Here is a 27,595-nt window from a genome sequence, read left to right as displayed (position 1 = left end):
ACATTCTTCAGGGACATCCTCATGGGAAACTACTAGGCCTGGGCAACCACGGAAAAATTTGTTTCTAAAATCGATTTGTTTTTTGGGTTTTTTTGCGTTTCGATATTTAAAAGAGTTCCAAAATTTTTCTTTTAAAAAGTTCGATATTTACGAAATTTCGTAAATGTTAAAAAAAATTACAAAACATTAACGAAACAAATACGAAACAATAACGAATCGATTCATTAATGGCGGACGCGACCGCGCAATACGCTAAAAACCTCCAAATGGGACAGGGGGAACTTCTGAAGCTTCCCTCTCCCTCTGTTGTTGACTGTTGGTGTGATATTATAATTTTTTTTCACTAATTAAACAAAAAACAACTATAAAACTTGCCCCAGACATGTGGAAATAATAACGAAATGACCTCAAACCGATAACGAAACGAATACATAACAAATCCGAAGCATTTATGAAACGAATTTAAAAATTTGTTTCGTTTTTAAGTTGCTCCAGAATGGTTCGTTATCGCTTTGTTATAAAAAAAATAACGAATTTTTAACGAATTACGAATTAACGAAACGAAACCGCCCAGCCCTAGAAACTACACTTTGAACTGGGATCTCCTATTCATTCTCTGCATCAATATCATTGACCAAACCATTGCCATCTTGAAATTCATTGACATCACTTCCCACATCCAAAGCACCCTGATCCTGAAATACAATCACAGGCTGAGCTCCAATACCCAAAGCTTCTGGAGGGAAAGCGGCAGAGGGAGGAAGGCAAGGAGGGAGGGAGGCAAGGTGGGGAGGAGGAGGGCCATGCAGGTGAAAGTGTCCCTCTTGCCAAGGAATGGTGATATGGGTGCCCGAGGGAGGGAAGAAGGGAGGAGAAAGAGGAGAGGAAAGAGAAGGCGAAGTGGGAGAGAGAGATTGGGGGGGGGGGGGGGGGAAGCATCCCTACTTTGCGGTATTTCACTTATTGTGGGTGGTCCTGAACGAAACACCCGCGATAAGTGAGGGAACACTGTATACCTCATTGCAATAGTCAGGATGGGATTGTAATGAAAGGACAGGCTCTAAAAAATACTTACAATTGATGCCCATGTATTCCTGATGAACAAACCTATCATGTCCCAGGTTTGCCACTCGCAACGATTTCAAGACCGAAGCTCGGTTTTCAAAGAATTACGCCGAGAAACGCCTGCAGAGACTGTACCCCAACTTGCGGACTCACATGAGACCTGGTAAGAAATTATCTCTTAACTCAAGAGAGGAAGGGAAGGTTTCCTTTGGGGGAAAGGTCCCTGAATCCTTGATAGGGACCATTCTTTGGACACAGAAAGGTACAAAAATCAACACTGTACAACTCATAGTTTATCTGCTTGTGCACACCAATATGTCCTCCAATGCGATGCTAAGGTTAATTTCTTCCATTCATGGTGGAGAATGTAGAGATTTCTAGAGATAATGCCTTCCCCTCTCCTTTTCTTCCTCCCCAAATGCTTGGATTGCAGTCTCAAAGGGCAGAATATACTGTTTGCTCTCCTTTTTTTCCCTTCTGAATTCATGTAAATGCTTAAAACAGTCACTAGGTGGCGACATAATTTTTTGTGTGATCCCACAAAGGCAACCAGATAGACTTAAAGCTATTTCTCCAGCAAGAAAAAACGCTCTGAAACCAGAGAAAGCTGCCATTCCTTAGGGAAGGGAAGTGCAGCAGATCTGGCTCACCTCACAACCAAGTACCAAAGACACACCTTCTGATGTTCCCTCTTCTACACAACCCTTAAAGATACAAGAGTCTTCTCCATTTGTTAACATGGCAACCCAATTAGGTGGATCAGTGGCTTAATTACATACCATGAGAGGTCCCCAAAAATGGTAACACTGAAGTTACCCTCTTATCTTCAGTCGCAAGCAGCCTCTTGTAACATGCATGTCTCTGTGCTTGCTCTGAACCAAAAACACACAGGGCCACTCTCTCTCTGCCAAGCAACTCTTGGTGGCTTCCTGTTTATTATTGATTACGGATTATCTGCAGTTACTTAGAAATTTCTGGTTCTTGGATTTTACTATAGAAGCTGGGGCTGACAGCAGGAGCTCACCCTGCTCCCTGGATTCGAACCTGTGACATTTTGGTCAACAAGTTTAGTAGCTCAGTGGTTTAACCCACTGTGCTACCGGGGGCTCCCATATTGCCGTGTGGACTCATATAATCAAGTTCAAAGTAAATAATGTGGATTATCTGCTTTGATAATCTGGATTATATGACAGTGTAGAAGGGGCCTATGTTAGTCTGTACCACAAAGGCTGTTACTAGATAGAATGGCCCTCTGCGATGTCACTGGGAAAGAAAGGTGGCATGTGTATGAGGGGAAGAGAGGAAGGAAGGAAAGAAAGAGAAAAAGAAAGTCAAGGCAAAGAAGGGGGAAAGGAAGAAAAAGGAGGGGAGGAAGGAAGTGAAAGGGAAGGGAAGGGGAAAAGGTATGTGGGGAGGGAAAGAAAGAGAAAAAGAAGGGATGAGAGCAGGAGGGCAACAATTTTTCTGACCCCCGGGCAAATAAGCTAGTACTATATAAGAAAGTGTTTCTCAACCTGGGGGTCGGGACCCCTGAGGGGGTCGCGAGGGGGTGTCAGAGGGGTCACCAAAGACCATCAGAAAACATAGTATTTTCTCTTTGTCATGGGTGTTCTGCGTGGGAAGTTTGGTCCAATTCTATCATTGGTGGGGTTCAGAATGCTATTTCATTGTGGGTGAACTATGAATCCCAGCAACTACAACTCCCAAATGGCAAGGTCTATTTTCTCCAAACTCTACCAGTGTTCACATTTGGGTATATTGATGATCTGTGCCAAGTTTGATCCAGATCCATCACTGTTTGAGTCCACAGTGTTCTATGGATATAGGTGAACTACAACTCCAAAAACTCAAGGTCAGTGTCCACCAGACTCTCCCAGTATTTATCTTGGCCATGGGAATTCTGTGTGCCAAATTTGATTCAGTTCCATCATTGATGGAGTTCAAAAGGCTCTTTGATTTTAGGTGAATTATAAATCCCAGAAATTCCAACATTCCCAAATGACAAAATCAATCCCCTCAGGCCTGTAGCGAGGGGAGGGTTTTAGGGGTTCAACCCCCCCCTCAAAATGTTTCAGATTTTCTTAAAAATCCCGATTTACTCATGAATTTTAACTGGTTAACCAAATCCCCATGCTAAGTCTATGAGATGCAAAAAATTAAGAGTCCCTCCAGAACTGCAAGCACTATCTCAAGCAAATATTGGCAATTTATTCACACTGTCATTACTTGCAGCAATAGCTGATGTAGTTGTTCTGGTACAGCTGTACCAGGAGCTCCAACTTTATTTGCTTTGTATTAAATGTTTGCTTGCAGTCCTAGGTTTCAGGGACTATGCAGATAGGTGGCTTCTTTGGTTGCAGTCATAGGGCAAGTCACCTGTCCATCATTGTTAAGTTTTGGTCCCACCCCTTGCTCAGGGCAATTGGGAAGGGAGCCATTTTTAGTTAGTCTCAGCAAGGAAAGCTTATGTATAGGATGTGTGCAAGCTTCCCCTATACAAAAGCTTCAACCCTTAAGACCTTCCGGGGGAGAAAGGTCTTAAGAGTCTCCAAAGAATTTCCAGGAAAACAGCCCTAAAGACCAAAGAACTCCAGCTGGAGAACATCAACTGCCTTGTAGATGCAGTTCGACCCGGTAGCGGAGCCCACATCAGTAAGGGTTAGATTACAGTCAGCCTGGGAGAAGTTAAAAAGGGGATTTTCCTTTAAAGTAAAGAAGAAGTTATTGAAGACAGTTGCCTGTTCTTCGTGGGCAAGATTAGGAATTCACCAGTTGCCCAAAAGCTTGGAATCATTTGCTTAACTTTACTGAAGACAAGAGAAGTTTCTGTTTGATTGTTCATTAATAAAATACTTTGTGGAAACTTTAATAAAAATTATTTAAAAAAAAATACTTTGTTGTACTTCTCAAGCCATCTAAAGACTGTTTGTGGTGGAAACCTCTAAGAACTTCTCTTTGGGGCCCCTGGCTTCCCGCTGGGCAAAGGTTGCACATCCTGTTCTAAAGACAATTATTTACAGGCCCAGCGCGCGACAGAACAGTAGTGAAGCAAGTTGGGGGGGGGGGGATGTTGAATGCTCTCATTAAGGAGGCCAGACTTGGTGGAGGTGGTTGACAAGGGCGGAGCTGCAGGCTATTGAAGGCTGCTCTGCCCCCTGCTGTGCTCTTTGCTTCAGCGTGAGCTAGGAGGCAGGTTTCAACCCCCCCCCCCCCCGCAAAAATTTCAACCCCCCACCCCTGAAAATTTCAACCCCTCCTGAAATTTTTTTCTGGCTACGGCCCTGCCTCCAACCCCACCAGTATTCAAATTTGGGCGTTTCGGGTATTTGTGCCAAATTTGGTCCAGTGAATGAAAATACATCCTGCATATCAGATATTTATATTACGATTCACAACAGTAGCAAAATTAAAGAAGTAGCAATGAACATAACATTATGGTTGGGGGTCACCACAACGTGGGAACCTGTACTAAGGGGTCGTGGCATTAGGAAGGTTGAGAACCACTGATATAAGACATCTTCCTATATTCCTCATGATGAACCCAAGCTATTTTCTCTGATCTTGCTGCTTCTTTTTTGCTTCCCAGACCTGCAGAAGGAGCCACTTCCCTGCATTCAAGGCTTTGCTTTCCCCTCGGCCCAGTGGGAGCCGCTCACCATGTCGTGCCTGATCGAAATGAGGCCCACCATGACGGTGCCGGGAGAAGACGGCTTCCGATACGGGAAGGCCCCGCTCTGGATCGTGAACAGCTCCGTGGTGCCCAGAAACGGCAAATAAAAGCCCTGTGCCAGCACATCCTGGCTTGCTCTTGCTCTGTAACATCCAACCTTGTGTCTGATGTGTGGTCTTGGAAGCTAAGCGGGGACAGCCCTGGTTAGGACTTTGATGGTACTCTCCAATGCAAATGTTAAAGCATGAACATGAATCCAAGATACATGGAACAAAACATGAACTTGATTAATCCAAGAAACAAGGAACAAAACATGAGCTTGAATCCATGGGTAAAATCCCCAAGACTGGTAGCAAAACTTGACTAGGAAACTTGACTTGATTCAATAACAGGACTAGGAACAAGGCAGGACCTTCTCACTCCATTCGCAATGTTGCTTGATCTGAAACGTAAGAGCTTCCTTGAGAAGCCTCTCTGTACCTCTCTTTCTCAGGCTTCTGCCTCCCTTTCCCATGACTCATAGAATCATAGAATCAAAGAGTTGGAAGAGACCTCATGGGCCATCCAGTCCAACCCCCTGCCAAGAAGCAGGAATATTGCATTCAAATCACCCCTGACAGATGACCATCCAGCCTCTGCTTAAAAGCTTCCAAAGAAGGAGCCTCCACCACACTCCGGGGCAGAGAGTTCCACTGCTGAACGGCTCTCACAGTCAGGAAGTTCTTCCTAATGTTCAGATGGAATCTCCTCTCTTGTAGTTTGAAGCCATTGTTCCGCGTCCTAGTCTCCAAGGAAGCAGAAAACAAGCTTGCTCCCTCCTCCCTGTGGCTTCCTCTCACATATTGCACCTGGAATTCTTCCCCCGCAGGAGCAGCCTTGATTCTCTGTCTAACTCCCCTTCATCGAGTGAACTCATGCCCTCCTCCCTTCTCTGCCTGTCAGCTTCTGAAACAGTTTCATTTTCACACAGAGAATCAGCATCTAATCCCAAATCCCCCTCCGTTCTCCCAACCAGAGAATCACCATCAGAGGCGGCCCTAGGTAATTTTCAACGGTAACCAAACAGTATTTTGGCGCCCCCCCCCCCTCAACCAATCATTGATATATATTTTTCTGTTCGTCATGGGAGTTCTGTGTGCCATATTTGGTTCAATTCCATCATTGGTGTAGTTCAGAATGCTCTTTGATTGTAGGTGAACTATACATCCCAGTAACTACACTTGCCGCACTTGCTCCCTTGCCTGGCCCGCTTTGGGTCCAGAGGTGTGCCTGAAGACCCAGGCGTGTGCACCAAAAGGCACCTCTTCTCCTGACTTTCTCCTCAGCCATTGGGACCAAGAGAGAGAGAGACAGACAGAGGTGAAGATGTCCACCTTTCCTGAAGGTAGGTGCAGAAACAAAGGAGGGAGCGGAGGTGGGAGATACCTCCAGCCGGAGGGGCACTCTCTCTCTCTCTCTTGGTCCCAATGGCTGAAGAGAAAGTCAGGAGAAGAGGCGACTTTTGGTGCATACGCCGGGGTCTTCAGACACGCCTCCGGACCCGAAGCTGGCCAGGTGCGGCGGCTCCGCCCCTTGGCCCACCCGCGGATTGGGGAGAGGAGAGGAGGCAGGTGGAGTGCCGGGGGATTGGGAAAGGGAGCCGGTCATGGGGAAGGGATTGAATGTGGAGAATGATTGAGCGCCAGCTCTGCTCGCGCACCCGGTGGCCAGGTGGAGCAGGAACGAGAGGGGCGAGGCGAGGCGAGGCTCAAGGGACCGGCCCCTTTGGGAAGAGGATCTCCCGGCAGCAAAGCAAGAAAGCCGAGGCTCCCCCCGGACTGCTAGGGCTGTTGTGAGCTGAGGGGGCGCTCCTCAAATGGTGGTCGAGGGGCATTTACAGAGGCACCCCTGGCAAAAAAAAAGTGTTCTGCGACTGCTTACTTCGCGTTATGGACGAGCCGCCCCTGATCACCATCCTGTTCCAACATTCCTTCTGTCTGAGCACCTTCAGAAGCATCAGGCCCTGCACCCCCAAACCCCTCATTATAATCATCAGCTGGCATGATTGCTTGGAATGCGTGTTTGCCTTCCTGCTAATATATTTACATTTGCATTTTTCATTGTTAGGTTAGCGGGAGCTGGGGCTAACAGCAGGCACTCAGCCCGACCTGCAGATTCGAACTGCTGACCTTCAGATTGGTGGTTCAAATCTGTGAGATGGGGTGAGCTCCCATCTGTCAGCCCCAGCTTCCCGTTTGGGGACATTAGAGAAGCCCCCCACAGGATGGTAACACATCTGGGTGTCCTCTAGAATCACAGAATCATAGAGTTGGAAGAGACCTCATGGGCCATCCAGTCCAACCTCCTGCCAAGAAGCAGGAACAACGTCCTTGCAGATGGTCAATTCTCTCACACCAGAAGTGGCTTGCAGTATATTCTCAAGTAACTTCTGACAGCACAAGTGTGGTGGAGGCTCCTTCTTTGGAGGCTTTTAAACAGAGGCTTGGATGGCCATCTGTCGGGGGTGCTTTGACTGTGATTTTTCTGCTTCTTGGCAGAATGGGATTGGACTGGATGTTAAACAGAAAAATGGGTTCCCCTAAAACTTTGGAGACCAAAATCCACTGATTATGGTAATGTGAAAATAACTAAATTAACTCAATGTATACACATATCAAAAAACAGGACTGCCACATTCACATTGAGTAGAAACAACTGGTTCTTCTCTTTAAGTATAAAACAAAGTCTCTGTGTGAGTAAATGTCCTGTTCTTTATTACATATGAGTAGACTCCAGTAGTCACATGAGTTGACTCCAACCTGCAACCGGTTTCGACTCACAAGAGCCTTCGTCAGGCAGTTGAGTTCATATTATTGAAAAAGGCTCAAAAAAAGCTCAGCTTTTGAGGTGAGAAATTCACCAACAGTCTTCTGGAGGGGTGGATCAGCTAGTCTTTGTTGATCAATATACTTGCCACAGAATAAAGCGCCTTGCAGAGTATAAATCCTTCCTCTTGTTCTCCCACCATTTCCTATTTTAACAACAAATAATTTTTTTTTCACTCAGATGATCAACCCAAGTAAAATAGATATTCAGACGATCTAAATAGGCTTTTATCCATCTTGAACCACTCAGTCTCTGTAGTGGGGAAACCCTCCTTGACATTAACACCTCTCTCCTCATTAACCTGTATTAACCAAGTAAGTTAACCATTTTCTTTCCAAAAGGGATTTCTCCTCTAAACAAAGCTTCCTGTGGAGAGTGCTAGAATGGCAAAGTACTTTCTCTAATGGGATTTGCTTTGTTCCTTTTCCAAAGCAACTTGAGCTGCAAGCATCAACAGGTGATCTTCTTTGTATTGTCGAAGGCTTTCATGGCCAGAATCACTGGGTTGTTGTAATTTTTTCGGGCTATATGGCCATGTTCTAGAGGCATTCTCTCCTGACGTTTCACCTGCATCTATGGCAAGCATCCTCAGAGGTAGTGAGGTCTGTTGGAACTAGGAAAAAGGGTTTATATATCTGTGGAATGACCAGGGTGGGACAAAGGACTCTTGTCTGCTGGAGCTAGGTGTGAATGTTTCAACTGACCACCACAGATATATAAACCCTTTTTCCTAATTCCAACAGACCTCACTACCTCTATGAAATCCAGCATATATATCTTATTTATTTATTTATTTATTTCGAGGTTTTATATACCGTCCCTCTCACCTTCAAAGAGGGATTCGGACCGGTTCACAACATGTGTTAACATACAAAAAATATACAATAACAACACAATGCCACTTCATTACACGATTAAAATATCAGCACTATACACATTAAAACATTATCATCCCAGTTAAAAGAGCCAAATCGTCCGACACCATCACAATCCCATTCATCATCCTCCTTTCATGTGGGCAAAGAATTAAATCAGTTGTCAAATGCCGCGTTCCACAACCAGGTCTTTGTTAGTTTCCTGAACGTCATGAGGGAGGGGGCAGTTCTGATCTCTAATGGGAGGGAGTTCCAAAGTCAAGGGGCCACCATCGAGAAGGCCCTGTCCCTCATCCCCACCAGCCGTGCTTGTGCAGGCGGAGGGACCGAGAGCAGGCCCCCTCCAGACGATCTTAGTGGTCTTGATGGTTCATAGGGGAGAATACGTTCGGAGAGGTAAACAGGGCCGTAGTCGTTTAGGGCTTTATAGGTTAACACCTGCACTTTGAATTGTGCTCGGAAGCTAATCGGCAGCCAGTGGAGTTCGAGTAACAGCGGAGTGGTGTGCTCCCTGTACCCAGCACCCGTTAGTAATCTGGCTGCCGCGCGTTGTACTTGCTGCAGCTTCCGGGCAGTCTTCAGAGGCAACCCCACGTAGAGAGCGTTGCAGTATTCTAAGCGCGATGTAACCAAAGCGTATACTACCGTGGCCAAGTCAGCCCTCCCAAGGTACGGACACAGCTGGCGCACAAGTTTTAATTGTGCGAATGCTCCCCTGACCACCGCTGAAATCTGGGGTTCCAGGCTCAGCAATGAATCCAGGAGAACTCCCAGACTGCGTACCTGTGAGTGTGACCTCGTCCAGCACAGGCTGTAACCCCGTACCCTTTTCGGTCTTACGACTGACCAGGAGTACCTCTGTCTTGTCTGGATTTAGTTTCAATCTGTTGTCCCTCATCCAGTCCGTGACAGCAGCCAAGCACCGGTTCATGACCTGAACAGCCTCCTTAGTGACAGGTGGAAAAGAGTGATAGAGTTGGACATCATCTGCGTACAGATGACATCGCACCCCAAAACTCTGGATGATCTCTCCCAACGGCTTCATGTATATGTTAAACAACATAGGGGACAGTACTGAACCCTGCGGGACTCCACAGTACAATGGCCGCGGAGTCGAGCAGGTGCCCCCTAAAGACACCTTCTGAGAATGACCCTCGAGGAACGACTGGAGCCACTGCAATGCAGTTCCCCCAAGGCCCATTCCCGCGAGGTGTCTCAGAAGGATACCGAAGAGAGGTCCAGCAGAACCAGCAGGGACACACCCCCCCTGTCCAATTCCCGGTGAAGATCATCCACTAAGGCGACCAAGGCTGTCTCAGTGCCATGTCCTGGCCTAAAGCCAGACTGTGACGGATCTAGATAGTCCGTGTCCACCATTTGCTGTGACATACTGTGTTTTTGTGTCAGTAAAATAATAATAATAATAGCCTCCATGCTCCATCTATAGGGACATTTATACTGTAGAATAAATGAAGTTTGACAGCACTTAAACTGCTCTGGCTCAATTCCATGTAGGGAGATGTAGTTTGTTGGGGCACCAGCACAATTTGGCACAGAAGGTGAAAGGCCTTGTAAAACTACAACTCCTGTGATTCCATAGCATTGAGCCACGGCAGGTAAAGTGATGTCAAACTGCATCATTCTACAAAGTATAGATCAGGCATGGGCAAACTTTGGCCCTCCAGGTGTTTTGAACTTCAACTCCCATGATTCCTAACAGCCTACCGGTTGTTAGAAATTGTGTGAGATGAATTGGTTTTTGAAGCCCAAAACCAAAGTTTGCCTATGCCTGGTGTAGATGCACCATGAGCTGCTGTTCTGACCCTTTAAAATCTTCAGGTGTGCCTTTAGGAAATCTCCACAATTACTTCAGAGTAAGTGTAATTGAATCATTACACTTATATAATATTATTATTATTATTAGATACACAACAAGATTAGTGCACAGCAAACAACACTCCGCTGGCTTTTGTACCCTTCCCAAGTGTCTAGAACTGCGTGATGTGTCAGTGAATGATGCATGCAGATCTGAGTAGGGTGGCCTTTTGATAATTCTGTCAGTGCTGATTGTTTTTAAGTACAGGCCAAGGTCTTTAGGCACTGCACCCAGTGTGCCGATCACCACTGGGACCACCTTGATTCTGCCTAGAATCTCATTGGCCTTTTTTTGCTGCCAAAACATCTAGGCCAGTGTTTCTCAATCTGGGGGTCGGGACCCCTGAGGGGGTCATGAGGGGGTGTCAAAGGGGGCACCAAAGACCATCAGAAAACATAGTATTTTGTGGTGGTCATTGGAATTCTGTGTGGGAAGTTTGACCCAATTCCATTGTTGGTCGAGTTCAGAATGCTCTTTGATTGTAGGTGAACTATAAATCCCAACTACAACTCCCAAATGTCAAGGTCTATTTTCCCCAGACTCTGCCAGTGTTCACATTTGGGCATACTGAGTATTCGTGCCAAGTTTGGTCCAGATCCATCATTGCATGAATCCACAGTGCTCCTCTGGATATAGGTGAACTACAACTCCCAAACTCAAGGTCAATGCCCACAAAACCCTTCCAGTGTTTTCTGTTGGTCATGAGAGTTCTTTGTGCCAAGTTCGTTTAAATCAATTGCTGGTGGAGTTCAGAAGGCTCTTTGATTGTAGGTGAACTATAAATCCCAGCAACTACAACTCCCAAATTACAAAATCAATCCCCCCCCCCCCAACCCCATTAGCATTCACATTTGGGCATATTGGGTATTTGTGCTCAATTTAGTCCAGTGAATGAAAATATATCCTGCATATTGGATATTTACATTACGATTTGTAACAGTACTAAAATGACAGGTATCAAGTAGCAACTAAAACAATATTATGGTTGGGGGGTCACCACAACATATGGAACTGCATTAAGGGGTCACGGCATTAGCAAGGTTGAGATCCACTGATCTAGGCTGAGTGGTTGGTGTCAACTGCCATGATTCATGAGGTCTTGTCATTCATGTCAGACCCCCATTCAACCCTATCCTCAACTGCTCAGGTCTTGCTAAGTGAGTGCCAATTTATTATTATTATTATTATTTATTTAGCAATTTTGTATACCGGTCTTCTCCCCTCTGTCAGGGGACTTGGGCCAGTTTCCAACAATAAAATCACAAAACAATCATTAAAAAATCATATAACATATTCAATTAAAATGTTATAACAGCAAAATGCAATCACATAATAACAGTGGTCAGTCGTCATAGTGAATTCCTTGTCCATCATTCATCGTCATCTATCTGATCACAGAAATATTGATTCACTCGTTGAAAGCCAAACCCCATAGCCAGGTTTTCACCCATTTTCTGAACGACAGAATGGAGGGGGCGGTTCTGATCTCCAGTGGGAGAGAGTTCCAGAGTCGAGGGGCCACCACCGAGTAGGCCCTGTCCCTCGTCCCCACCAGACGCGCCTGAGAGGCCGGTGGGACCGAGAGCAGGGTCTCTCCAGACGATCTTAACAATCTAGATGGTTCATAGGGGAGAATATGTTCGGACAGGTAAACTGGGCCGGAGTCGTTTAGGGCTTTATAGGTTAAGACCAGCACTTTGAATTGTGCTCGGAAGCTAATTGGCAGCCAGTGGAGCTGGCGCAACAGAGGAGTAGTATGCTCCCTGTACCCTGCTCATGTTAGCATTCTGGCTGCCACACGTTGGACTAGTTGGAGCTTCCAGGCAGTCTTCATAGGCAACCCCACATAGAGAGCGTTGCAGTAGTCTAAACGGGATGTAACCAAAGTGTGGACCACTGTGGCCAAGTCAGACTTCCCAAGGTATGGGCGCAGCTGGCGCACAAATTTTAATTGTGCAAAAGCTCCCCTGACCACCGCTGAAACCTGAGGCTCCAGGCTCAGCGATGAGTCCAGGATCACTCCCAAACTGCGAACTTGCGTCTTCAAGGGGAGTGTAACCCCGTCCAGCACAGGCTGTAACCCTATGCCCTGTTCGGCCTTTCGACTGACCAGGAGTACCTCTGTCTTGTCTGGATTAAGTTTCAATCTGTTGCCAAGGATTCCTTGATTGAGCCTCTCCATTTGGGTTGTGAACTTCCTCAATTCCTCGAAGTTGCCTTCAACTTTAAGTGAGGAAGCATTTGACCTCTCCACCTGCATCCGGTTAATGGCAAGCTATAAAGTTTCCAGGGTAAAATGGCTTCAAAGGTCATCAAATATCTTTTCCTTTGCTTGCAAGAACTCCAAAGGTCATCAGTTTTTTTTCTTTGGTTGCAAGAGCTTAGCTGACGTCGTCATGGTATGTTGTTTTTTGGAGCAGAGATTTTGGAGAGGTCACCTCCATGTGTTTGTGTTTTGCTCATTGAAGTCTTGTTGCGTTCAACTGGTGTGTTCCAGCAGGCTGAGTGTTGGTTGGATTTGGATTTTGGGAGACCAAGGTTTGAATCCTTGCTCAGCTTTAGTTGAGTGGCCTTGGGTGAGTTACACTCTCTCAGCCTCAGAGGAAAGCAATGGCTAGAATTGCCAACGTGGTGCAATGGTTTGAATGTTTGACTAAAATTTGGAGAGGCCAGGGCTCGAATCCCTTCTTGGCCATGAAAATCTATGGGGTGACCTTGGACAAGTCACACTCTCTCAGCCTCAGAGGAGAGGTCAACCTCCTCTGACAAAATATCCCCAAGAAAGCCTGTTTGAAGTCAACATTGACTTGAAGGCACATAATAACATCAGCAACAAACATCTGTGTTTCCTTTGTTGTTGTGAATAATACATTTGGCTCTCTTTGTTGGGTGGTCTCAGATAATTTTTGTTAGTGGGCTGCTGTGAGTTTTCCAGGCTGTATGGCCATGTTCCAGAAGCATTTTCTCCTGATGTTTTGCCCACACGTATGGCAAGCATCCTCAGAGTTTGAGAGGTCTGTTGGAAACTAGGCAAGTGGGATTTATATATCTGTGGAATTTTCCACAATGCTCTTATCTAATGATGAGCAGATAAGAAGTCCACTGGGTTGCTGTGAGTTTTCTAGGGTGTATGGCCATGTTCCAGAAGCATTCTCTCCTGATGTTTTGCCCACACGTATGGCAAGCATCCTCAGAGTTTGAGGAGTCTGTTGGAAACTAGGCAAATGGGATTTATATATCTGTGGAATGTCCCACAATGCTCTTATCTAATGATGAGCAGATAAGAAGTCCACTGGGTTGCTGTGTTTTCTAGGGTGTATAGCCATGTTCCAGAAGCATTCCTCTCTGATGTTTTGCCCACACGTATGGCAAGCATGCTCAGAGTTTGAGGGGTCTGTTGGAAACTAGGCAAGTGGGATTTATATATCTGTGGAATGTCCCACAATGCTCTTATATAATGATGAGCAGATAAGAAGTCCACTGGGTTGCTGTGAGTTTTCTAGGGTATATAGCCATGTTCCAGAAGCATTCCTCTCTGATGTTTTGCCTACACCTATGGCAGGCATCCTCAGAGGTTGTGAAATCTACTGGAAACTAAGAAAGTGGGTTTATATATTTATGGAATGTCCAGGGTGGGAGAAATAACTCTTGTCTGCTTGAGGAAAGTGTGGCCACCTTGATTAACACTGAATGACTTTGCAGCTTTAAAGCGTGGCTACTTCCTGTCTGGGGTAATCCTTTGTTGGGAGGTGTTTGCTGGCCCTGATTGGTTCCTGTCGGGAATTCTCCTGTTTTGTGAGTGTTGTTCTTTACTTACTGTCCTGATTTTAGAATTTTTTAAATACCTGAAGCTAGATTTTGTTCATTTTCTGTTGAAATTGCCCACCTGCTATTTGTGGATTTCCATGGCTTCTCTGTATAGTCTGACACGAAGGTTGTCAGAATGGTCCAGCATTTCTGTGTTCTCCAATAATAATATGCTGTGTCCAGGTTGGTTCATCGGGTGCTCTGCTATGGCTGACTTCTCTGGTTGAGTGAGTCTGCAGTGCCTTTCCTGTTCCTTGATTAGTACTTGGGCAATGCTGTTGCGTTTGGTAGTCCCTATGTAGACTTGTTCACAGCTGCATGGTATCTGGTAGACTCCTGCAGTAGAGGATCCATCTTGTCTTTTGCTGAAGGGAGCATTGGTTGGATTTTCTTGCTGGGTCTGTAGATTGTTTGTATGTTGTGTTTCCTCATCAGTTTCCCTCTGTGGTCAGTGGTTCCCTTTATTTATTGTGTCAGGAGCAACCAGACATTTGTATTACATTTTAACAAAACAAACAGACAGACAAAATGCAAAGTTTGCAAGCTTGGTAGTTGATTAAATGTCCTTTGACCAGTATCTGGCCACTTGGAGTGCCTCTGGTGTTGCCGCAAGGAGGTCCTCCATTGTGCATGTAGCAGGGCTCAGGTTGCATTGCAGCAGGTGGTCAGTGGTTTGCTCTTCTCCACACTCAAATGTCATGGATTCCACTTTGTAGCCCTATTTCTTAAGATTGGCTCTTGCTGAGATGTTCCAGCGAGTGTCTCTGTAGATCTTAGAAAACTATTTCTTGATTTAAGTCGTTGACGTGCTGGCTGATACTCAAACAGGGGATGAGCTGGAGATGTCACTGCTTTGGTCCTTTCACTATTGGCTGTTACTTCCCGGCGGATGTCAGGTGGTGTGATACCGGCTAGACAGTGTAATTTCTCCAGTGGTGTAGGGCACAGACACCCCATGATAATGCAGCATGTCTCATTAAGAGCCACATCCACTGTTTTAGTGTGGTGAGATGTGTTCCACACTGGGCATGCATACTCAGCAGCAGAGTAGCATAGTGCAAGAGCAGATGTCTTCACTGTGTCTGATTGTGATCCCCAGGTTGTGCCAGTCAGCTTTCGTATGATATTGTTTCTAGCACCCACTTTTTGCTCGATGTTCAGGCAGTGCTTCTTGTAGGTCTTGTAGGGGGACATGAGAGAAGCCTCCTCACAGGATTGCAAGACATCTGGGCGTCCCCTGGGCAATGTCTCCGTAGACGGCTGATTCTCTCACTCCAGAAGCGACCAGCAACATAAGTGAGAATGAACTAGGGGAATAGGAGATAACAGGACTCACCAGGCACGGGCCAACTTTGGCCCTCCGGGTGTTTTGGACTTCAACTCCCAAATCCCTCCAGTGTTTTCTGTTGTTCAAAGGTATTCTGTGTGGGAAGTTTGGCCCAAGTTTATTGTTGGTGAGGTTCAAGAGACTCTTTGATTGTAGGTGATGTTGGAGTTCAGCCTGTGATTGTGTCTAATGATCAGGGTACTCTGAATGTTGGGAGTGACAATGCAGTTCATTTGTCTAATGATGAGGTTGCTCTAGATGCAGAGAATGACAATGGGATTCCTGTTCAAAGTGATTTTTCCGATGAGAATGTTCCTGTAGGGTTTGGGGATGATGGTCTGTTCTCTGGGCCTGAATTGCTACTAGAGAATCCCCAGGCCTTTGAGCCCGAGAAAGGCTCGACACGTGGGCCAGCTGCAGAAATTCATGAGCCAGTAGATAGGAGAAATACTTTCAGTCAGCACAGAAAAACAAACCAGGCTCTCAGGCACTCTGAAAGATTACAGGAGAGACTGATAGCAGATTCAAGGCTGAGACGAAATCCTTTCTTGGCCACTTGGGATAAAGAGTAGATTAAGAGATAAAAGTGCCAAGTACAGAGTCTGTAGTCAGACGAAGCAATGTTGGAATTGAGACAAGATGTCATCTCAGGTCCCTGGAAGCCTTGCCTTTGATAGATTCCTGTATCAAGTACCCTGTAATTTTCATGTTGCAGTGCCTTGTTTGATTCATGCTCAAGTTTTGGGGTTTTGCCTTGGAAGTTCCAGTATTTGTTGTCATGAACTCTGATGGACTATTTCCTGGATTTGTTGTTCTTATCTTTCCTTTCTACCTAATTGGATTTACCTATTTTTGTGGATTGCTTTTTTACTGCTACTGCTTTTAATTATCTTCAATAAACTGCTTGCATTTTACTCAGCTGTGTGGTGTTTAAAGTCAGAGGGCTTCCTGGCCCGGAATGCAACAGCTGAACTATAAATCCCAGCAACCTCAACTCCCAAATGCCAAGGTCTATTTTTCCCAAACTATACCAGTGTTCACATTTGGGCATATTGAGAATTTGTGCCAAGTTTGGTCCAGACCCATCACTTTTTGAGTCCACAGTGCTGTCTGGATGTAGTTGAACTAAAACTCCAAAACTCAAGGTCAATGCCCATCAAACCCTCCCAGTTTTTTTCTCTTGGTCAAGGGAGTTCTTTGTGCCAAGTTTGGTTCAATTCCATCATTGGTGTTTGGAGTTGAAGTCCAAAACATCTGGAGGGCTGAAGTTGGCCCATGCCTGATTTAGACACAAGACTCCTTGACAGATTAGAGAGATGGGCCAAAACTAACAAAATGAAGTTCAACAGTGACAAATGCAAGATACTCCACTTTGGCAGGAAAAACGAAATGCAAAGATACAAAATGGGGGACGCCTGGCTTGAGAGCAGTATGTGTGAAAAAAATCTTGGAGTCCCCATGGACAACAAGTTAAACATGAGCCAACAATGTGATGTGGCGGCAAAAAAAGGCAATGGGATTTTGGCCTGCATCAATAGGAGCATAGTGTCTAGATCTAGGGAAGTCATGCTCCCCATGCTCTATTCCGCTTTGGTTAGACCACACCTGGAATATTGTGTCCAATTCTGGGCACCACAATTCAAGAGAGATATTGACAAGCTGGAATGTGTCCAGAGGAGAGCGACTAAAATGATAAAGGGTCTGGAGAACAAGCCCCATGAGGAGCGGCTTAAGGAGCTGGGCATGTTTAGCCTGAAGAAGAGAAGGCTGAGAGGGGATATGATAGCCATGTATCAATATGTGAGAGGAAGCCACAGGGAGGAGGAGGAAGCAAGCTTTTTTCTGCTTCCTTGGGACTAGGACGCAATGGAGCAATGGCTTCAAACTACAAGAGAGGAGATTCCATCTGAACATGAGGAACTTCCTGACTGTGAGAGCTGTTCAGCAGTGGATCTCTCTGCCCCGGAGTGTGGTGGAGGCTCCTTCTTTGGAAGCTTTTAAACAGAGGCTGGATGGCCATCTGTCAGGGGTGATCTGAATGTAATATTCCTGCTTCTTGGCAGAATGGGGTTGGACTGGATGGCCCAGGAGGTCTCTTCCAACTCTTTGATTCTATGATTCTATGACGCAGCCTAGAATCTCATTGGCTTTTTGAGCTGCCGCATCACTGTTGGCTCATGTTCGGCTTGTGATCTTAATACAACTTTCTTGTGTTTCAGAGGGAGTGCATCTCCATCCATGTGGGCCAGGCTGGTGTCCAGATGGGCAATGCTTGCTGGGAGTTGTATTGTCTGGAACATGGGATCTTGTCGGACGGGACCATCGCCAGCGCCATCCAAGAAGGACAAGTGGATTCATCCTTTGAGACCTTTTTTTGCAAAACGGGGGCAGGAAAGCATGTCCCCAGGGCAGTGTTTGTAGACCTGGAACCTTCCGTTGTCGGTAAGTGATCCTGTGTGTTTAAAACAAGTGGGCAACTGTCTGAATTTAAGAGACAGTTGAAGACCTATCTCTTCCAATAGGCCTACCCAGTCAATTATTATTATTTGAAACATGACAAGATGAGTACACAGCAAACAAGATCACTCTGCTGGCTGTTGTATTGGATCACACGTTGGACACTTCCCAAGTGTCTAGAACTATGTGATGTATCGGTGAATAATGCGTGCAGATGCCAGTAAGGTGGCCTTTTGCAACTGACAGGTGGTAACTTTGTCAGTGCTGATTGTGTTTAAGTGCAGGCCAAAGCCCTTAGGCACTGCACCCAGTGTGCCGATCACCACTGGGACCATCTTGACCATAAAATCATAGAATCAAAGAGTTGGAAGAGACCTCCTGGGCCATCCAGTCCAACCCCATTCTGCCAAGAAGCAGGAATATTGCATTCAAATCACCCCTGACAGATGGCCATCCAGCCTCTGTTTAAAAGCTTCCAAAGAAGGAGCCTTCCCCACACTCCGGGGCAGAGAGTTCCACTGCTGAACGGCTCTCACAGTCAGGAAGTTCTTCCTCGTGTTCAGATGGAATCTCCTCTCTTGTAGTTGTTTAATTGCATCCTAGTCTCCAGGGAAGCAGAAAACAAGCTTGCTCCCTCCTCCTCCCTGTGGCTTCCTCTCACATATTTATACATGGCGGCTACCATATCTCCTCTCAGCCTTCTCTTCTTCAGGCTAAACATGCCCAGTTCCCTAAGCCACTCCTCATAGGGCTTGTTCTCCAGACCCTTGATCATTTTAGTCGCCCTCCTCTGGACACATTCCAGCTTGTCAACATCTCTCTTCAATTGTGGTGCCCAGAATTGGACACAATATTCCAGGTGTGGTCTAACCAAAGTGGAATAGAGCATGGGGAGCATGACTTCTCTAGATCTAGACACTAGGCTCCTCTTGATGCAGGCCAAAATCCCATTGGCTTTTTTTTTGCTGCCACATCACATTGTTGGCTCATGTTTAACTTGTTGTCCACGAGGACTCCAAGATCTTTTTCACACGTCCTGCTCTCAAGCCAGGCATTGTCCCCCATTCTGTATCTTTGCATTTCATTTTTTCTGCCAAAGTGGAGTCTCTTGCATTTGTCCCCATTGAACTTCATTTTGTTAGTTTTGGCCATTCATCTCTCTAATCTGTCAAGATCGTTTTGAATCCTGCTCCTGTCCTCTGGACTATTGGCTATCCCTCCCAATTTGTGTTTCTTTGCAGTTCGATCTTTAAATCCTTGTATCATGTCATCTTTTCCAGTTGTTTCTCTTCGATCATGCTGTCACCTGGGATTGCAACATTGACAAACCCAAAACTTGGAAGTCCCAGAGTAGTTTGACATGTTCATTTTCTGTAACTTTTTCCAACTTGTGATCCCACCAATACTTTGTCGCAGGCAGATGGTATTTGTGGCACAAGTTGCAATGGATCATCTGAGCATCAGTGTTATGCCTCTGCTTATAGTCTGTCTGCGCAATCTTCTTGCAGCAGCTGAAGATGCGATCCATTGTTTCATCTGCTTCCTGGCAGAGTCTATACTTGGGATCTCTCGTCAACTTTTCAATTTTGGCTTGGATGGCATTGGTTCTAATGGTTTGTTCTTGGGCTGCCAGAATCAGGCCCTCCTTTGTCTCCTTTTCCAAGTTCCATTTGTGAGTCACAGCCATGTTTTTTCTTTGCCAATTTGGCTCTCAATTTTTTCCAGGAACTGTCCATGGAGAGAGAGCCTTCTTTGGCCAGTTTTCCCTTCTGCTCTGGATTGTATTATTATTATTATTATTATTATTATTATTATTATTATTATTATTTGAAATACCGCAAGATGAGTCCACAGCAGACACTCTGCTGGCTGTTGTATTGGATCACACGTCAGACACTTCCCAAGTGCCTAGGACTGTGTGATGTATCGGCGAATAATGCGTGCAGATCCCAGTAAGGTGTCCTTCTGCAGCTGGAAGATGATAATTTTGTCAGTGCTGATTATGTTTAAGTACAGGCCAAGGTCTTTAGGCACTGCACCCAGTGCAAAGGCCATCAGCAAGCTAGACAAATGGTCAGGAGCTTACTCTGAACTGGGCTGGGTTCGAACTCATGACCTTTCAGTCAGTAGTGATTTTAATGCAGCTGGCTCACAACCAGCTGTGCCACAACCTGGTCCATCCTGTCTTCCAGATGAGATCCGTACTGGGAAGTACCGTTCCCTTTTCCACCCGGAGCAGATGATCAGCGGCAAAGAAGATGCTGCCAATAATTACGCCCGAGGCCATTACACCATCGGCAAGGCACTCATCGACACGGTTCTGGATAGGATTCGCAAAGTGGTGAGTTTGGAACCTGTCTTTGCAACGAGTTCCATTTCAGACTCTTTCCGGCAAGGATGGGAGATGACAGATATTGCGCATCTCAAGACCTCATATGAGCACACCTGCCTTACATCCACCCTTCAAATATATATAAATACAAACAGACATACACACATATATGACGGTGGGTCAAAACGTTTTGCCTTCTCTGTCATAAAAACGTTATGAATGAACATAATAGAATCATAGAATCATAGAATCAAAGAGTTGGAAGAGACCTCATGGGCCATCCAGTCCAACCCCCTGCCAAGAAGCAGGAATATTGCATTCAAATCACCCCTGACAAATGGCCATCCAGCCTCTGCTTAAAAGCTTCCAAAGAAGGAGCCTCCACCACACTCCGGGGCAGAGAGTTCCACTACTGAACAGCAGAAGTTGCTCCAGATCATAGCCTGAACCGTGCTCTACACAAAACTACCATTCAATTTAGTTCACCATCAATTTGTACACATTTGCACCATCTTGCTAAACAGTCTGATTTTCCTGTGTATGTAGTATAGCTGAAGCAATGTATTGTCAAAGGCTTTCATGGGTTGTTGTAAGTTTTTTTGGGCTGTACGGCCATGTTCCATGCTTTTGTAACATGGCCATACAGCTCGAGAAACGTACAACAACCTATAGCTGAAGCATTTTCTACAGATCTCACTGTGAACACTGCCAAAAATTGCTACGAGATTAATGTAATTATCTAAAACAGCCACTAGGTGGCATTCAGAATTTTTTTGGGACCCCCATCTCCATATATTTAATATATTTATTTATTTCGTGCATTTCTACCCCGCCCTTCTCAACCCCCGAGGGGTTACAAAAAGGCACAATTCAATGCCAACACAAACAATAAGAGAAAAACATACATCAACAACAATTTTAAAACAATTAAAACCATCAATTATACAGCGCAATCAATAAAACCAGTCTAATGCTCAATGTTCACCAACTCAGAGTCCGTAAATTCATTCCACATTGTCAAATCCTATCAATTCTAGTCGTCGTCGTACTTTGTCTATCTGCCAGATTACCCAAAGGCCTGATCCCATATCCATGTTTTTAGTTTCCTTCTAAAAGAAAGGGATGTCGATGTGTCATGAATGACTTTTCAATGATTTTAAAGCATAGGTTCTTTTTATTGCAATTTCCAGTGTGAGAAGGTATATTAGATTACAGAAAAACATTTAGACAAAGAATGACATTGGACATACAGACATACAGATTCTATGCAACTACATTGGATTTACAATTACATTGGTTAACAAACAAACAAAGGGGAATTACATTTTCACTCAACATTCACACCACATGTACATGCATTCATCCACATGCATCCAAAATATTTCCATATCCTTTTCTCCCTCCTTGGAGAAGCACCTGTAAGGCCAGACCCTGCTTTCCTGTAGCCTGCCAACGCATAGTTCCAAAACTTCCATAACGCCATAACTTCAGAACACTGAAATGCCAAAACTTCTTTTCCTAAGAACAGTGCCAAGGACCAGATCCCTGTTTTCCATACAGCAGAACCTGACTCCCTGCACAAAATCTAAGACTCCAAAAGCGCACTTCTTCTTCTTCCCTTGAGAAAGAAGCCCCAAAGTGTCCAGAATCATGCTTTCCCATAGCACATCTGACACTCTCTGAATACACCACCTCTGTCCTTCCCATGGAGCAGAGCATGGCGGGTGGAACAGACTCCTCGGTCTGCCACGATTTGAGCATTATTAGTCTGAGTCTTTTATAGGAAAATTCTGTTGATGTAGTCCCAAAGTTGTAAACTAATGATAGACATCTTCCATCCTGGATCCATCTCAGTTTCCTGGCCAGATGTTGATCTTCTTGATTGGTGTTGATCTTATGTTGACTTCCTTCTTAACATAAGGAAGACTGCAAACATTTCCTTTATCACTGTCCCAGTTCTTATCAGAGTTTCTCATTAGCAAGTCCAGCAAGCAGGTAGTTAGTCATTGCAGGCCTTAATATTATACTGGTGTTTCCAAAATTATTAGCTCCATCCATACATCCTTCCATTCTTCCATTCATTCCCACACATCATTTTAAATTCACATTTATCGAATTTGCACATTGAATTTCTTATTACAGATGACCTAATTTCCCCAGGAAGTGAATTCCACAGATGAGGGGCCACCACCGAGAAGGCACTGCTCCTTGTCCCCACCAATTTCACTTGTGATACAGGTGGGGCCGTGAGCAGGGCCTCCCCAGAAGATCTTAAACTCCGAGGCGGGACGTAGAAGGAGATGCGTTTGGACAAATACGCTGGGCCGGAACCGTATAGGGTTTTGTAGGTCAAAACCAGCACAAAACCAGATATGGCTACCCCATTTGGGTTTGGCGCCCACAGTTTAGGAACTATTCCTAGACTTCAGCTGTTTTTCTTGACTACCCTTAATATGATGTTATTGAATACAAAGATAGAAATCTATTCCAATACATTACCCAAGTCTGAGACCACCAGCCAAGGGGTTGTAAATCTCATGTTATCCTTTTTAAAGGAAAATAGATACAGGACTAAATTTCTTTTTCTCTTCTGCCCCTCCTTTTTCAGGCAGACCAGTGCTGTGGCCTCCAAGGTTTCTTGGTCTTCCACAGCTTTGGTGGAGGGACAGGGTCAGGCTTCACGTCTCTCCTAATGGAGCGGCTCTCGGTTGATTTTGGAAAGAAGGCCAAGCTCGAATTCTCAGTCTACCCTGCCCCACGCATCTCCACTGCAGTAGTGGAGCCCTACAACTCCATCCTGACCACCCACACCACCCTGGAGCACTCGGACTGCTCATTCATGGTGGACAATGAAGCCATCTACGAGATCTGCAACCGCAACCTCAACGTGGAGCATCCAACATATATCAACCTCAACCGGCTGATTGGGCAGATTGTGTCCTCCATTACTGCTTCCTTGAGGTTTGATGGGGCCTTGAATGTTGACCTGACTGAATTCCAGACCAACCTGGTGCCCTATCCCCGTATCCACTTCCCCTTGACCACTTACGCGCCCATCATCTCTGCTGAAAAGGCCTTCCACGAGCAGCTCTCCGTGCCGGAAATCACCAACACCTGCTTTGAGTTTTCCAACCAGATGGTGAAGTGCGACCCTCGGCGGGGCAAATATATGGCCTGCTGCCTGCTCTACCGGGGCGACGTAGTGCCCAAGGATGTCAACGCAGCCATTGCCGCCATCAAGACCCGGAGGGCCATCCAGTTCGTGGACTGGTGCCCAACCGGCTTCAAGGTGGGCATCAATTACCAGCCACCAACAGTGGTTCCTGGGGGTGACCTAGCGAATTTGCAGCGGGCCGTATGCATGCTGAGCAATACGACGGCCATTGCCGAACCCTGGGCCCGGCTAAATCACAAATTCGACCTGATGTATGCCAAGCGGGCCTTTGTCCACTGGTATGTTGGGGAGGGCATGGAGGAAGGGGAGTTCTCCGAAGCCCGGGAGGATCTGGCGGCTTTGGAGAAGGATTATGAAGAAGTTGGGCAAGACTCTGGTGATGTTAGATCTGATGCGGAGGATGACCAAAGCTTTTGAGCATCCAGGGTTGCAGGAGAGACCTTTGGAAAGCCAGAGAAATGCAAACTTTCACAATTGTTTGAAATAATGTTAGAAAATAAAATATACAACAGAAAAAAGCAAGCCCACAGCTTTTCTTCTATGGACAGATTTTGTTTTAATTTCCAACTGGAAACTGTATTTCTGCTCTATTCCTTTTCATAGCATTATAATTGTGCATTCTTGCATGGAGGGGGAATTGGACTAGATGGCCTTTGTGGCCCCTTCCAACTCTTCTATCACTCTAAACACAGTAAGACCCCTGTATCCACAGGGGACACATCCACCTCACTTCCAATCCCAGCATATCACAGAGTTGTGTTTGAAGACCTACAGCAGACCTGCATAAGACGGCAGTAGGTAGGGACCAACATTAAAAATGGTTAAACTTCTTCATAATTATATGAAACCAAACACCATGAAATCATCTCACTTCTGGTCCCAGTGATGTAGAGATAAGAATTTGGGGTCTTTGCCAGGAGGCAGAGACCAATTAGACTCATCAAAGAGTTCTTTTTCCCTGGCGAGACAGAGAAGCATCCCATATTTTCCCCTAATTTCCCAATGAAAAGTCTCACCAGTTGAAGAAAAGCCATCGAGGTTTAATGCGATTCAGCTGAAAAGGATGCAGAGCTGCAATCATTCGCCAAAGCTAAGCATGAGGGGAGTACACCAATACAGTCAAATTTATAGCAAATTCAAAATTGCAGAGTTCAAACTCCCTGCCCCGGCTTCCCTGTTGTTCCCTGCCATGATTGGGCGATGGGCGAACAGCTGGGAGGTGGCCGTGCCACCCCCGGTGCCTCTGGACCAATCAGGAAGCTCCAGTGGTCCGTAGGATCCAATGGGGAGACCTCTGCCACCTGGTGGCAACAGCAAATCAGGAGAGAGGGAGGCGGGATGAGGGAGCACAAAGGAATCTGGAGAAGGAGTCATTAAACAAAGGAAATGCCATGTGGCCTGAGACAAAAATCAACATGTGTAAAAATATCCAGATCCTTCCTGGCTGTGAGACAGGAGAACAATGATGGCAGCCTGAGGTTACTGCTATCAATGGTAAGCAAACAAAAGCAGAGGGGAAGATTTCCCCTTACCTTACAGAAACTTTTGTCAAACAATTCTTTACTCTAGTGGGCCATTTCCGATGCTAAAGATAAGAATTTCCTTCTTTTATCCATGCAAGTGTGTCTTTGGTGTGAGGTTTCCAATGGCTTTTGTTTCTGAAGGCCAGGGAGTTCCCTTACATATTTCTTTGGAGGGAGAAGGGGCAAAGGGTCAGGAATACAAGGAAACATAAAAAAAACATATAGAAATTATACACAGGGAAATCATATGCAGGTATCTTCCCATTCAGAGAGAAATTAATAATACCAATTATACAAAGCAGACTATCTCAGGACACAGCATGAATTCATAAGTTGTCTTGAAGGAAGTTCATGGGGTAGGGAGTGAGTCCTTGAAGAGAGTGAAGTCCAGGAATGTAGCAGAATTCAAAAAAGCCACCAAAGGGAGTCTATGGAGTTCCACTGGGCCAAGACACAAAGCCCTGCAGCGCTGGGATGGAACCTGGTCCCATGGTCCTTGGAAAATTACAGCTCTCGAGAGAGAGGCAGAGACCCCAAGGTCTAGCCATTCCCCAAGTTTAATGGGGTCCTCATTGTTGTTAAGGTTTTGGCAAATTGACCAAGACGTAACCCCTATTGTACAGTCTGGTACCTTTGTCCTTTGCAGAACTATAAGTTACCATCCCTTGGTGTGGGGGGGGGGGCATGCTTGACTTCACCAGCATACCATAGGATTGTGTTGAAGGACCTATAGATTTTCAGAGAGATACCTTCTTCAGGAATTGGCTTGCTGAGTAGCATATACTAGAATTGCCCAGAGAGATAATTTCCCCTCAGGTGTGGATAAGTGAAACCGCAGAGTTGAGTTCTGTGAGTATTAGTGTTTTGATAGGACAGGCTGAGTAACCTATATTATATGTTAATTTCCTCCCATGAGCACAGTATGTGGCTGTTCTCTCAAAATCATTGGCACAACATACTTAACATTCTTCTTAAATTGCTTTGACCCTAACAGAACACAGGGTTGTTATTCCAACTGACGTCTGACTGAAGCAGAAACAAGTGAGACTAAGGACTTCATCACGTGGAGTGTTTTTCCTGTTGTACGATGCATTAGATCAATTTCAAGGAACTCATCAGATGACATTGGCTAGCCTCCAGACGTCATCCTTTGCCTTTTGCCCTTGAAATGGAGTTGAAGTGTGCTGAAACCATGTTCTGAGCCCATGGCATGCACCAGCAGGGGCGGCTCGTCCATTACGCGAAGTTAGCGGTTGCAGAATACTTTTTTTGCCAGGGGCACGAGCAGAGCCGGCGCTCAATCGTTCTCTGCGTTCGATCCCTTCCCCATGACCGGCTCCCTTTCCCGATCCCCGGTGCTCCACCTGCCTCCTCTCCCCAATCCGCGGGTGGGCCAAGGGGCGGAGCCGCCGCACCTGGCCCGCTTCGTGTCCGGAGGCGTGTCTGAAGACCCCACCGTGCGCACCAAAAGTCGCCTCTTCTCCTGACTTTCTCTTCAGCCATTGGGACCGAGAGAGAGAGAGAGAGAGAGAGAGAGAGCCCCTCCGGCTGGAGGTATCTCCCACCTCCGCTCCCTCCTTTGTTTTTGCGCCTACCTTCAGGAAAGGTGGGCATCTCCACCTCTGTCTCTCTCCCTCTTTCTCTCTCTCTCTCGGTCCCAATGGCTGAGGAGAAAGTCAGGAGAAGAGGTGACTTTTGGTGCACACGCCGGGGTCTTCAGGCACGCCTCCAGATCCAAAGCGGGCCAGGCAAGGGAGCAAATGCAGCAAGTGTAGTTACTGGGATGTTCACCTACAATCAAAGAGCATTCTGAACTCCACCAATGATGGAATTGAACTAAGTATGGCGCACAGAACTCCCACGACAAACAGAAAATATATATCAATGATTGGTTGGGGGGGGGGGGGGCGCCAAAATACTGTTTGCTTACCGTTGAAAATTACCTAGGGCCGCCTCTGTGCACCAGAACCATTATTAATGCTGAAGAACAGACATGATGGGATGTGACAGAATTGCCCACGCTGAATCGTTTCAGCGATGTGTAGGAATGGGCATTCCAATCCTCACCATTTTGCTTTCACTGCATTTTCTCAATAGTGCTCTAGGCTCATAATTGTGCTCTTGCTAACTTATTAATATAACAGTGATCTAATGGAGGGAAGGAAAGCCTAGTGGATAGAGATCATGGCAAAGGGGTTTATAATTACACTGGTATAATCAAGGGAAGCAAGGCCTTGCATGACGGGATGGTTTCAAAGGGAAGGAAGGCATGGGAAAGACTTATCATGGTGAACTTATCAAATTCCTGCACTTTCCATCCCAAATGGGATAAGGTGAATAGTAATCTTGGCTTTGAGATATTGAAGTTTTCCCTGATTATATATATATATGGAAAGGATGGAGAAGAGGATTCCCCATGTGATGATTCCATATGCAGGCAACAATAGATAAAAACTGGAAGAGGAAAACGTGTGATGGGAAGACAAAACTTGAAATGGGACAATGGTGGATCTAATAGTATGATTCCCTTCCCTAGAGATGGTCCTCCACAATGCGCAGGTGATGAAGTCCTAGGACTTTCCTAGATCTGGACACTCCTATTAATGCAGCACAGAATTACATT

The 27,595-nt window shown here is 45.7% G+C and overlaps 2 protein-coding genes across 2 annotated transcripts in view; both read left to right on the top strand.

Annotated features, from left to right (window-relative positions):
* TSGA13 (testis specific 13) overlaps window positions 1-4,871 on the top strand; it is a 37,476-nt gene extending 32,605 nt beyond the window's left edge. The window contains exons 5-6 of the mRNA XM_067469358.1: window positions 1,122-1,228; window positions 4,652-4,871. Coding sequence (XP_067325459.1) covers window positions 1,122-1,228; window positions 4,652-4,842 — 298 coding nt within the window. The 3' untranslated portion in view covers window positions 4,843-4,871. The remainder of the gene's footprint in view (window positions 1-1,121; window positions 1,229-4,651) is intronic.
* Window positions 4,872-17,746: 12,875 nt separating this feature from the next.
* LOC132775654 (tubulin alpha-1 chain-like) lies at window positions 17,747-23,866 on the top strand. The gene is made up of 3 exons (XM_060776399.2): window positions 17,747-17,927; window positions 20,135-20,283; window positions 22,883-23,866. Exons 1-3 carry the CDS (start codon window positions 17,747-17,749, stop codon window positions 23,864-23,866), a joined length of 1,314 nt encoding a protein of 437 aa, XP_060632382.1.
* Window positions 23,867-27,595: the final 3,729 nt, after the last annotated feature.

Source organism: Anolis sagrei, chromosome 5, assembly GCF_037176765.1.
Source record: "Anolis sagrei isolate rAnoSag1 chromosome 5, rAnoSag1.mat, whole genome shotgun sequence".
Lineage (NCBI taxonomy): Eukaryota > Metazoa > Chordata > Lepidosauria > Squamata > Dactyloidae > Anolis > Anolis sagrei.
The sequence above is the reverse complement of the archived record's forward strand: the minus strand, read 5'-3'. Positions and strand labels throughout refer to the sequence as shown.

Bases quoted from the DNA above. Each gene is read 5' to 3' on its own strand.
- LOC132775654 (XM_060776399.2), top strand. From the start codon at position 17,747: ATGGGCAATGCTTGCTGGGAGTTGTATTGTCTGGAACATGGGATCTTG. The intron at 17,928-20,134 runs GTAAGTGATCCT...CCTGTCTTCCAG, and splicing joins CCTGGAACCTTCCGTTGTCG to ATGAGATCCGTACTGGGAAG. The intron at 20,284-22,882 runs GTGAGTTTGGAA...CTCCTTTTTCAG, and splicing joins TGGATAGGATTCGCAAAGTG to GCAGACCAGTGCTGTGGCCT.